General features: G+C 40.0%; 1 protein-coding gene across 1 annotated transcript in view; it reads left to right on the top strand.

The window, feature by feature from the left end:
* GMNC (geminin coiled-coil domain containing) overlaps positions 1-10,634 on the top strand; it is a 54,757-nt gene extending 44,123 nt beyond the window's left edge. Inside the window, exons 2-5 of the mRNA XM_034990688.1 lie at positions 4,987-5,161; positions 6,848-6,936; positions 8,298-8,414; positions 10,014-10,634. Of these exons, the coding sequence (XP_034846579.1) occupies positions 4,987-5,161; positions 6,848-6,936; positions 8,298-8,414; positions 10,014-10,634 (1,002 nt within the window). The remainder of the gene's footprint in view (positions 1-4,986; positions 5,162-6,847; positions 6,937-8,297; positions 8,415-10,013) is intronic.
* Positions 10,635-12,912: the final 2,278 nt, after the last annotated feature.

Here is a 12,912-nt window from a genome sequence, read left to right as displayed (position 1 = left end):
GATTTCACATTATTGCTTACTTGACTCATTGAAAAAAAAAAAAAAACCCTTCAAATAAACAAACAAACAAAAAAAGGCTTATACCCAAGCAGTACATCTTTTGTTTTAAAATTTTATTTATTTAGGGCACCTGGGTGGCTCAGTTGGTTAAGCTACTGCCTTCAGCTCAGGTCATGATGATCGAGTCCCGCATCAGGCTCCCTGCTCGGCAGGGAGTCTGCTTCTCCCTCTGACCCTCCCCCCTCTCATGTGCTCTCTCTCTCTCTCTCTCTCTCTCTCATTCTCTCTCTCAAATAAATAAATAAAATAAAATTTTATTTTATTGAGAGAGAGAGAGAGCGTGCGCATGAGTGGGGGGGAGGGGCAGAAGGAAAGGGAGAAGCAGGCTCCCTGCTGAACAGGAAGCCTGAGGTGGGGCTCCTGCGACTGAACCACCCAGACGCCCCACCTCCCAAGGAGTAGATCTTAAATAAAAAGATACGCTTAAATCAGATCTTAAGGATTTGGAAAATTTTCCATCGGTTTATGATTTCAGGTAAGCTTTATCTTCTGACTTATGTTCAATTATCAATAGCTTTTCACGGTTTAACTTTAGGGATCCCCTTACACCATATACACTCCCATTCCCACTAAGCTAAAGTAGCTAATGATTTCTGAAATGTCTCTGTGCTAAAATCCATCAAAGACTTTTAAAAAATATGTTTAGCTCTCAAAAAATCTGTTTAATAAATGTAGCTTTTATTTTCAGTTATTTTTAGCAGGCAAGACACAGCAGCATATACGTTCAGAGAATCTTCTACATATAACAATATGGGCTGCTATTTGTGACTTAGGCAGTGAATTTGGAGTTTTCACGCATTAGTGGTCAGCTTTTTAATAAGCTTCTCAGATACATAATTTTTCCTTAATTTACCATAGGAGCTGAGAATTTAGAGACCATGATAATATAGCCCCAGGTGTTTCAGGCTCAGAGAGTAGAACAGACCGCAGGTATATTTGGACCCAAAGCCTAGGCCCTTTTGTTTCATGTCATGTTTGCTCAATTGCCCACTTTGTGTCATTTTTAAGGTCAAGAGATCGTATCTTCCAGAGGTTCACATATCCAATTTATGAGTTTCCAAAAACAAAACAACTCAGTTCTCCTTTTTCTTCCCCTGGCTCTCATCAAAAAAATGATTAGGATTTTCTTTGCCATCAACAAGATCATCAATTCTCATAACCTAAACGGGTTTTTATCTGTTTCCCCCATCATCTCAGGGTCATATTGCCAGGGTATCCCCACCCCTTGTGCCACCCGCATTTAGTCACTCGTTGAAATGCGTCATGTCGTGTAACCCCGTGTAAGACCCATGAGTCCTGCAGACAGTGATCCTCAAAGCTGGTATTATTCACTTAAAAATGCTTGTGAACAAGCAGTGTGAACAGGAGAAAGGGTATCGATCAAGTCTGGTGTCTTCTTCCTCTTCCTCTTCTATTCCTTCCTTAATGTCAGACACAGAACACTTCAGGAGCATTTGCCGTGTTAGCCATTGCTAAGTTTTTTGGATGCTGAGTACAATCCAGTGCAAAATGAATAAAGGTCAAACTGGTTTAGAAAGAGGACTATGAAAGCCAGATTCTGAAGTTTTCTCAATCCCTACACGATGCCCGCATTAGTTTGCTAGGGCTTCCAGAACCACAGATGAGATGGCTTAAACAACATTTTCTCACATTTCCGGAGGCTGGAAGTCTAAGACCAAGGTGTCAGTGGGGTTATCAGTTTCTCCTGAGGCCTTTCTCCTTGAGGCAAATGGACACCTTCTGGCTGTGTTCTTACATGGCCTTTTTTCTGGGTACATCATGTTCCCGGGTCTCTTCCTCTTCTTACAAGCACCAGTCTTACTGGATTAGGGCACCACCCTTATGATCTCTTAACCTTGATTCTCTCTTTAGAGGCCCTATCTCCAAATACAGTCACATTCAGGGTTGGAGATTCAACCTGCAAATCCTGAGATAATATTACTCAATCCGTAAAAGTGCCCATTACAGGAATTGCTATAATGTGCAGTGAGAAAAAATAAAATAGAATTATGATAGTTAAGAGCAAGGATGCTGGAGCCAGAGGTTCAAATCCAGAGTCTGCTACTTGCTAATTGTGTAATCATCGGTCATGTTTCTTAACTTCAGTGCTTCATTCATCATCCACTGAAACAGGGACAATAAGAGCACCGGACCCCTAGGTTATTGCCAGTTGAAATAAGAGTTGGCTATTAGTAGTAGATGGATGGTTTTAAAAATGATATTACTCTTTTTTCTCCTGTGGATTATAACATCATAGGAATCGTGAGAATAAAATGCAAGAGAAAAGATGGGGGGGGGAACCAAATACTTTGAGAAGTATTTTTCTTAATTGTAATAACTTATTCTATATAATCGTAGTTGTGAAGATAGGACCAACACAGACACAGACACTTTAGGTTCTTAAATTTGTAGCTTAATTAATTCTTTATTGAACACCCATGACAGGTTAGGAATAGTTCCAGGCACTTTGGAGACAACATTGAACAAAATGGATAGGAACGGCTCTTCCCCCGAAACTTTCATTCTAGAATGGATACAGATCATCTTGACATTTCACACCCACTTCAGGAGTTGAGGAAACTTAGATCTATCAAATAGTAGGGAAAAAGCCAATCAATTCACAACGTCATTCAGTAATTTGGCACTGATCACGTGGCCAGGAAATACACAGGAACAGTATTAAGTCTGGGGGCTGCTGCATCTGCACCCCAAGTGCTGCTCTGATCCCCGAGACCCTGCTTTAGGCTTCTCCGACCCGAACGCCCTGGCGGGCAGGACCGACCAGTCCGCGCCGCCCCGCCCTGCCCGGGGAGCCGGGTTCGCCCCGTCGGGCCGGCCTCGCGGTCCCCTCCCACCCCAACTCCCCGCAGACCGCGGGCAGACAGCAGGCACCGAGCGGGCGCCGCGCGGGTTTCGAAGCCGCACAGCGCACCGGGACGCTGAGCGCCGCGGCAGGTCTCAAGGTCCCCGCGCGGCGGTCGCCGTGAGTGCCAGTGACTTTGGCTTCAGGTCTCCTGACCCACGTCACCAGTTTGACAGCCTCGCACCAAATCAGAGGGCGGCGCTCGCCGGGAGTCCCCGGCGTCCCTGGGAGCTCCGGCAGATTAGAACTCGCCTCTCCTAGCTCCTCCCCTCAGTCCCATTTAAAGCTCCCACTGGCTTTCCGAAAAATTGAGGGCTCAGTTTCTGCAGCGCCTTCTTCCACTGCAAGATGGTAAGTGAGGAGCCGGCGTTTAGGTAATGCGCTGGGGAAACCCGGGGGCTCTGAGAGCTAGTAAGCTTTGCATTTATAATTTCTTCCGCCTTGGATGCAAGATTTCTCTGCTACCTGCCCATTAAAAGGGCCTTCTCTGCTGCCCCATCTGCTTTTGCTTCTCCCCTTCTTCTCTCTCTCTCTCCCTCCCTCCCTCCCCCCCCATTCCCCATCTCTCTCATCCTTTCACCCTCTGTGTTATTTCTACTCTCTGTACTTTCTCTCAACTTTCTTTCCCTCTATACTTGCACTCACTTTTCTTTCCACCTGTTTCCTCTAGATTATGTGCATATTTGCAAACACTTGGATTTGAGTTAGTCTAAGGGTATTTGAGATTTGTTTTCTTCTCAGGTGTCAATTGCATAATAGTTCAGATTTGATTTCAATAATAACCTCAGGGAAAGAGCCTATGAACATGCTTTTAGAATAAAAGAAAAATAGTCCTTGATAAACTTTGGGCTGAATTTCTTTGGTCTGCACTGCCCAAGCTGGACTTGCTTCAAGACTGGATTTTTTCAAAACTTACTGGGAATATTAACAAATTGTGACTTAATTAACTTTTCTCCGTGTCTCTCTCTTATTATTATTTACTTTCTCTCTGTTTATATTACGCCCAAGAAAGTCCTCAAGTCAACAAAGGACTTGTAGTGGTCAAAAAGAGTTTGTCCAAAGCTGGGCTCTGCTGAAATGAATGGCTTTTTACCTGATTAAACATTGACAAATAATTAAGAATGGGCTGTTGTACAAATTAACCCAGGAAGGCTGCATACCTGCCCCTGCTTGGACATTTGGAAAGAGTGTGTGTTTGAAGTTTAAGGAGTCGGGGGCAGGAGGGTGTTCACTGGCTCAGAACACAGTGGAGAATACATGCCAGGCAGTTAGTAGTGGCAAGATAACTTTGGAAGGGCATAGAGACCTAGTGCTGGAGAGACCTAGAGCCTGCTGTCTCGGCTGACTAACATATTTCAGCTTTGATGATATGTTTACTTGGAGTGACTATATGTGACCGTGCTTGGGGTTAGGAGCAAAATGTATTTAGTTATCTCTGGAATATATCTATATGTCTATACATCCATATCAAACCATTTGGACCACTGTAGGATCCAGCAGCATTTAAAGCCAGAGGAAGGAGGAAGGAAGGAACGGGGCAAGTTTATAATTGAGAAACTAAGAAGCTAAAATAAGGAGATTTCCTTATATGTCATGTTCAGTCCATTTCAGCCTTAGCATTCTGGGCTCTTTGTCTTTCAAGGATATTAGAAATATAATTAAGGTATTTGCTAGAAAGAGCTAAATAGTTCTTACATCTTTCAATCGGTAAGTAGAATTCCTTTTACTTAGATCCTGGATAGCCTATTAGATGACTCAGTCATGGCAACAGAAAATACTCTTGGATATTTACAAATTTGGTCCATCCAATACTAGCCTGTTCTTTGCTGGGAGGTCCTAGGGAAGGTACTGGGTAAACCAAGATGCTGATTCCCTTTTAGTAATTATGTATTTTGACCACTTGAATTAATCTGGAATCTATGCTTAACACCTGTACTGTTTTTGATTCATTGCATGTAATTTGTGCCCTTTTCTCCCATCCTTATTCCGCTCCAAATCCCAATCACCCCATCTCCTGGGACCCTCCCCACCCCCGCCCCAATCCCTCATACTGACTTCCACAGAACACTGTTCTGCCTTGCCAAGACCAGTACTTTGTAGGAGGCCAGAGCTATAATTGCCCGTATTCCACTACAACGTCAGAATCTAGTGTTGACGTTTCCACGGAGACTTGGGTCTCTTTCTGGGCTGCTGGTCTCCTGGACAACAAAGAGCCCCAACAAGCACCACAGGCACAGGGTAAGTTCTGCTCTTCTGCTTTCCTGGTAGGTCTGAAGCCCTTTTCCAGCACCCATAGTTGCAAAGCATCATGGCCTAGAACCCTGTAGAAGAAGAGATTCTATGGGAAGTTGAAGAAAGCCCAAAGACTCCTGCATTTTACAACCTAAATAACCTGCTTTTCTATACTTGCCAGATAGTGAAAATGGGAATCACCCCCTTGTCCACTGGACAATATGTATTTCTCCCCACACTTAACAGTTCCTGGAGACTTCCAACCCACTGAAGGATTTTGGGTTGGGTCAAAGTTTTATAAACAATACTATGAGATGCTTTTGGAGTCAAGATACCAGTTGGACCATTTCTTTTGGAATTCAGGAAAGTTTCCCTGGGTATAAGAGAGAAGCAAGGAAAACCACTAACTTACTCTTTTATTTCCTAAGGAAGTCCCATGAACGATGTCCTATAAGTGGAAAAAAAAATTATTCCTTTTTGCCCAAAGAAGACTTCAACTTTGGAGGGAGAGATAACCCTGTGATGGAAAATTATGTATTAATTATCACCTGAGGCTGAGTAAATAGTATTTATAAATATTAAAGGAATTTATATATTAACACTCTGGTTTCTAGAAAAACTGGTAGGCACTTCAGAATTAAGTATCTATCTGTATTCCTGGTTCTACCACATTATTTTGTGTATGTGTGAATTTGAGAAAAAAACAAACAAAAAGCCCCAAAATATTGAAACACACTTATATGTCAGGAAGGGAGTTGTTCAATTTCAGCTTTCTACCGCAAACAACAGAGAAGACAGAATGCCCAAGAATATGAAACCAAACTGTATAAAATTTGATTTCTGTCTCCTTACTCATCATTCTAATTTAGTCAAAAATATTTCAGTAATATGTCAGTTTCAGTGGAGATGGGCAAGAGGCAGACTGTACTACATGAGGAAAATAAAATAAAAGTAAACCAATATAGCATGCCCACGCATAGTTTTTATTCATAGTTATAGTTTGCTATCAAATATGGAAGAAAAAAAAACTCTACAAAAGCATGAAACATATACAAATGATGACATTTGAAATACATGAGTTCAGGGTACAGTTTTGAGATTTCCATCAAGGTCTTCAGAGAAGCAAGGTCCAAATTATTTTAAAGTAGGAAGTGCTACCACTTATAATTCTGAATACGCTCCATCAGTTTTAACTGGCAAGCAAACAGGCAGAGATTTTCATCTGGGGAAAAATGGTAGGCATCAAGAATAGCATTTGATTCTAGAGCTAAACACTACAAGCACTAAACCTTAGAAAATAAGATAGAACCTTGGACAACATAGTGGGGTTGCAATGTTATGCCGAGTGGGGGAAGGATCAATAAATATTTGAGTGAATTCATAGTGCAGATAGGATGGTTTTTGTAAATTTAGCCAGTGGGAATTTATATGTAAGGAAGAGATGTGACCTCTTAGCTCCTAAAAATTCACGCCTTCAGCCATTTTGGCATAAAGTCTGTAAGTATTTGTCTTTCGTAGCATGTTTATCCCTTCTGAAGGGCTTTAAATATGTTGTTTCTTGTGTAGAGGCAATAGCTATTTTTAGAAAGGTAATTGAATCTATTAAACTGTCTGAAATCCTTCAGTGAGCCCTGTATTACACAAAAACTGCAAGTGTGTTTTCTCAATTATCCGTTTGGTATTTTCACAAAGAATCATCCAGTGACTCCGGTTTCCCTGTTCCTAACTCATGTTCGTGGGAAGAGGCTCAGCTTTCCTCCCAGCTCTACAGAAACAAGCAGGTATGTGTAGATCATCAGAACCCTGAGACTGGACCGACGTGTTCTATGTAGTCTATTCTTCTTCTTTTTTTCTTTTTAGTTTTATTTTCTGTTTAATTTCTTTTTTTTTTTTTGAGTTAGTTTCGGTGTATAACATAGTGATTCAACTTCTCTATACATTATAATCATCGCAAGTGTGGCTACCATCTGTCACCATACAACATGACGACGGTATCGTTAACGGTATCCCCTATGCTACCTTTTATTCCCGTGACTTATTCACTCCATAACTAGAAGGCCGTACCTCCCTCTCCTCCTCACCCGTTTTGCCCATCCTCCTACCTTCTTCCCTCTGGCAGCCATCAGTTTGTTCTCTATAGTTATAGGTCTGATTCTGCTTTTTGTTTGCTTATTCATTTGTTTTGTTTATTAGATTCCACATATGAATGAAATCATATGGCATTTGTCATTCTCAGTCTGACTTATTTCAGTTCACATGCAGTTTATTCTTAACATCGTCCCTTAATGTCACCTTGCTTCTTTTCCCTTGTTAAATTCATATGTTGACTTTCAGCTTAGAACCAAAGTGGATATATGTCCAGAAGGATGGACGTGAAGATAGGTGATCAGTGTCACAGGGAGAAACAACAACAGAGTCAACAACAATATCCAAAACCCTCTAGGAGAACCTACAGTCAGGCCCTGACTTCATACATTGTAGTTATATGACCTCTTGAATCCTCTTTTACCTTACCTATGACACTGAAAGATTTATGCTGCCTTCCTCAGAGGGCTGTTGGAAAGACCAAATGATATACTGAATGTGATTGTATTTTTAATCCATAAACATAGCTTATCACTTGGAGAAGGGAGGATGATTATAAAGTTTTGCAAAGACTGCTTCATTTTCCATGTTTTATTTGTTGATGTTCCTGACAGAGTAATTTAATCTAGTGGATATACAAACAGATCAATCTGAAGAGAGGGAAGCCAACCCCTCCCCCTTGTTTTTCTTCTTTTCTTAACGTGCAAGGAAGGAGTCCAGTGAAATCTTTCTAAACACCTTTTTCTATATTTAAACAGTTGCACGCAGCTCATTTTCCTACAGACCTTCCCGATTCCCTTGTGGTTACAATCTTAAAAGTCATATAATCTCTTCAAATACTTTGCAGTGAATAAAAATTTCAGAGCACAAAAATGAACAATGGGGTGGTAGGTGGGTGTAGATTGAATTTAGGCCTTAGAGGACAAGGGCCCCCTGAGGTTTGGTTCATAAATAGAATAATAATCAAGTTTAAGCAGGTTAAGGATCAGTGGCATTATTATAAGGTTACAAAGTCAATATAGTAGAAGGGCCTTCACCATTGTATGCTTTTTTGCAGCTCCAAGATACTCTGGTGCAGAAGGAAGAAGAACTTGCTAGGTTACATGAAGAGAATAATCATCTCAGACAATACCTGAACTCTGCTTTGGTTAAATGTCTTGAGGAAAAGGCCAAGGTATGTAACTATCCCCTTTATAAGAGCAGAGCAGTGATCTGAGAACAGAGACCATTTGGGTAAAACTGCTTGATTAAATGTAGGAGGTATATTGAACAGCATGACTTCAAAGGCATTCATAGGCTAGATGGATTTTTCTGAAAGAAATACAGCACTTCCTCAAGAATTTTTATGTATCATTTCTTGGAAGTATCTAGACTGCATATTTTAGCCATTTATTACAAAAAGAGTTGCTTAAGAATCAAAAGACAGTCCAGGGAATTGCTAAGACAGCAGAGGTTAATCAAAAGACAGAGTTAAATGGATGGACCACTGGAGTGGGAATCAGATCTGAAAGACACTCTGTTCTTTTAATTATCTGCTTGACTTTTGGTAAATCTCTCTGTCACTTAGCTTCACTTACCTTCATCTGTAAATGCAGGGGCTAAAAGATCCTTTAAGAATCTCCCCAGCTCTAAAATGTTATGAATAGGACTGGAGCCCAGATCTCTTCACTGACAATTATATATTGCCAATTACATTATCTTTTAGTGAATGTTTTTTTCTTATACTTTTAAAATGGACTATTTGTAACTCAAGGACAAACAGCTTGTCCACAATCTCTTTCTATTCTTCTTCCTTTCTTTTGGGTTTTGTATTTTTGTTTTCTTTTTGCCATTCTGTTATCATTATTGCTTCTGTCATCAATCTTTACCTTGCCGCTAGACAAGCTGCATTATTTGATATTATTTAATTTAAATTGATGATGCATCTTACCATTTTCACTGGAACTAACAGTTCAGAGAAAAAAGGGTACCATATCTGATTCCTTTACAATTCAGTTACAATCCAGTCAGCTTTGTTAAGAAAAGGAGCACATTTCACAGTTATTAGCTTGGGCTCCTAACTCCAGCCACCATTTTATAAAAAAGGACATGTATTAAATTAGTAAATGATATTGATTAGGCAGGTTTTTTTCTCTCTTTTCCCCAGTTGTTCAAGATGTGGAATAATACATATCACATGAGAGTGCTATGAAAGTTAACAAAATAAGAAGAAGCAGTGTCATTGTTTCAATCAGTTGCTCTGTCTAGATTCAGATGACTTAGATTTAATTTAGGCTGCATGATCCTCAATAAGTCACATAGTGCCACTATATATGCCTGAGGCATATCCACTAAAGTGGATTTTATAAAATGAGATTACTATGCATGTAGTCAGTGTTCAATACATGATGGTCGCTATTATTGTCATTATTATAAAAATAATTACTTCCCTGAATTGAAAATTTAAAGACATTATTTCTTTCAATGTTTTTAAATGATTCGTAAATAACATGAATTGTGGTTTCCAGGTAGTTACTTGTCATTATAGATTTTAATTTAGAAATAGAAACCAATCCAATTACTTTTACGTATGTGTGTGTGTGTATGTGTGTGTGTGTGTGTGTGTGTGTGAGAGAGAGAGAGAGAGAGAGAGAGAGAGAATAGAATTTTAATCACATTTTCTAAGGAATTAAGGTGACTGATAAATATATGAAGGAGTTTTAATCAGACAACAGTAAAGAAAATGATCTTGGTTGACTATCTGACTGTATATTTTCAAATACTACTTCCTTAGAAATTGCTGTCATCAGATGAGTTTTCCAAAGCATGTGGACAATTCAGAAAGGGAAAGAGGAAACCCAAAGAGCAAAGATATTTTCCTCCTGAGATCCCCCATCACAAAAATGCCAAGAGAAACGTCTCTCGTGAGTTTGCTAACTGTGAAGAACAGCCTGGGCCCCCTGTGGACCCCTGGGTTCTTCAAACACTTGGGTTAAAAGACCTCAACACCATCGATGACACTTCATCAGCTAACTACAGTGCCCACTCCTCTCATCCCAGAAGAATTGCCAGCACATTTCCCCCATTTCTGGATGATGCAGTTGATTATGAAAATGTCCCCAGGGAGGATCTGCCAATTGACTATGGAGATGACCGAGCAACCCACTCACATAGCACTGCCAGGCACAGGGAAGATTTTCACTTCCTTTCTCAACTTTCAAATCCGCCAGGAGGGCTGCAAACTCCTCCTTACTATACTTCTGATGTGTCACCCAATAAAACAGAGATGGCCTTTTCCACATCCCTAAGCCCTCACTGTAATGTGAAAACTCATTCCTTCCACCAGGGACAAGCCTTTGTTTGTCGAGATGAGGAGGGAGGCTGGAAGTTTACCTGGGTCCCTAAGCAGTCTTAGTGACCCCCTTCTATCACAAAAGGCTGCCATAAACTCTGTTTACAATGAACCTCTCTTGCACTTGAACCTGACTATTTGGAACATGGAAGCTTTTGCCCCGAATGTCTCCTACCACTTTAAATGTCACTCTCAATTACCCACTTAAACCTGCAGAGAACAGCTTCCAAGAATCCATAATGAACATGCCTACTCTTCTTTCACCTAAATTTTACTTGTTTGCACACCAACACCTGCTGTTGACTTCCTCCCTTCACCCTGTACCTGAAAAGGTATTTTCTGATTGCCTGAATATTCCTTTGAGGCCTCCATCTACGGTTCCAATTATAGCAAGTCTTAACAGCTTTTCTCCTTTCATCAAGCAGTTTAAATGTTCACAGCCTCCACCCTCGCACTTTTATCCTGTCCTGCTCCTCTTCATTTCTGAAAACTGCCTTTAGAGTGAACACTACTATTGCTCCAGGTGCCTGTTATTGAGTGTTCAGTTTGTGGGGGTGAGGTAAAAGCAAGGGTCTCTGGCCATCATCATTCCCAAAGACATAGTATATAGATGTGAGCAGGTAAGTGTCCCGTGGTGGAGTTGACAAAGAGCCTCTTCAAAGAGCTGTAACTCTACTGAATAAGAAATACTACTGATAAATTAAAAGATGAAAGAGAATTAAGAGGACTTCAAAAGGCGCCACGGTATATCAGCTTCTGTAGGCACCTGGCATTGCCTCTTTAGCCAACATGACTCAAACTAGAACATGTTTGAGGGACGTTTGGTAACAACAAGTTACCATCCGAATTGCCCATATGCTGTCAAGCTTCTGGTACTGCAAGTATAGTCTAGCCCAGCTCTGCCGTTGTCTCCCTCATTCATTCACTTATTCATCTAATCATTTTTTCATTCATTGGCCCATGCAAAATACTTGTACAACACCTACCATGCACCCGGGGCTGTGCTATGGGGTGGGGTGGTGATAAAATAAATGTGAGCAAGCTAGACCTTGTGGCCATCCTCATGAGACTTAGAGCCACTATTTTGCTGTGACCTTGAGAAACCCACTTCCCAAGTGTGAAGATTCAGTTTTCCTGGCTGCAGAATACAGAAGCTGGATGAGATCATCACTAACATTCTATAAACTGAGGCTGGGTCCATCAACTTTACTCCAACACTGCCATCCCAGCTCACTCTTCTCTTTAGTTTTGATAGACACTATAGGTATACTGGGTGAGATTGACATACAATTTTTTTAAACGTGAGCCATTTGTAGTTGACACAAGAAACCATTGTCTGATCACAGTCTTCTTTTCCTGGTATGAGCCCATGTTGTAGGTTAATTCAGTCTAACTATGTGAGAGTAACTTGCATCTAACAAATAGAGACATTAATTTTTAAATAAGTGTGCATAAATTTAATGAAAATGTTGACATCAAAGATTTCTCTCTTTCTAAATAAAAAAAATATATTCTTAGTGCTCCTGTTAGTTCTCCTCAAGCTCCATATCTTTTGTGGAATAATTTACATATCAAAGATATGCACTCTGGTTTTTTGGAGAAAAGTTCAGTTAGCGATAAAATCCACCATGTTGAACCTCTTTCCTGTTTTTCTGTTTTCCACCTCTCAATAAGTCATGTTGTACCATCGTGCCTGAAAACATGAGTGTGTGCCCTTTGGGATTCTTTGTAACCAAGACATGACTTTTGTTGTTTTTGCTATTTGGTTTTTCTTTATTTTGGTGATTGTGAGCCAGTAATTTGTTTAGAAAGTTTCCTTACTACCTAGTTTTCTTTATAATCCATGAAGGAGAATCTAAGATATTAACTAATATTACTCTCCAGAGTATTTTCATAACTTAGGAAGAGATAAAACACATTCTATTTTCTAAAAAAAAACAAAACAAAAACAAAAACAGTAACAAAGAAGTGCCTTTTACACTGCAGGATCTGTGCCCCTGGTGGGTGTAATTTATCTTTTTAAAATAACAAATTTAAGATAAGATTAAAGAATTAAAATTGGTTGTACTTTAATACCCTAGGAATCAAGAAAGCAACATAACTACTTTAAAATTTTAAATGATCTAGCTGTAAAACAAAATTGATCATTCAACAAATATTTATTTCGCATTTTTGTGTGCTTTATCATGTGCTATGTACCATGAGGAAAACACCCAGGCTTCCCACAATGCATTTAGTAGAAACAGAGCCTCGTAAAATGTAACCATTTTTAAATGAAACTTGGTCTCAGCCTGGTTTAAAGAAATTATAGTACACTTGTGATAAATTATGGTAACTTGCT

The sequence above is a fragment of the Mirounga leonina genome, unplaced genomic scaffold (genome assembly GCF_011800145.1).
Source record: "Mirounga leonina isolate KUSES-001 unplaced genomic scaffold, KU_Mleo_1.0 Mir_115, whole genome shotgun sequence".
In the NCBI taxonomy this organism is placed as follows: domain Eukaryota; kingdom Metazoa; phylum Chordata; class Mammalia; order Carnivora; family Phocidae; genus Mirounga; species Mirounga leonina.
The sequence above is the reverse complement of the archived record's forward strand: the minus strand, read 5'-3'. Positions and strand labels throughout refer to the sequence as shown.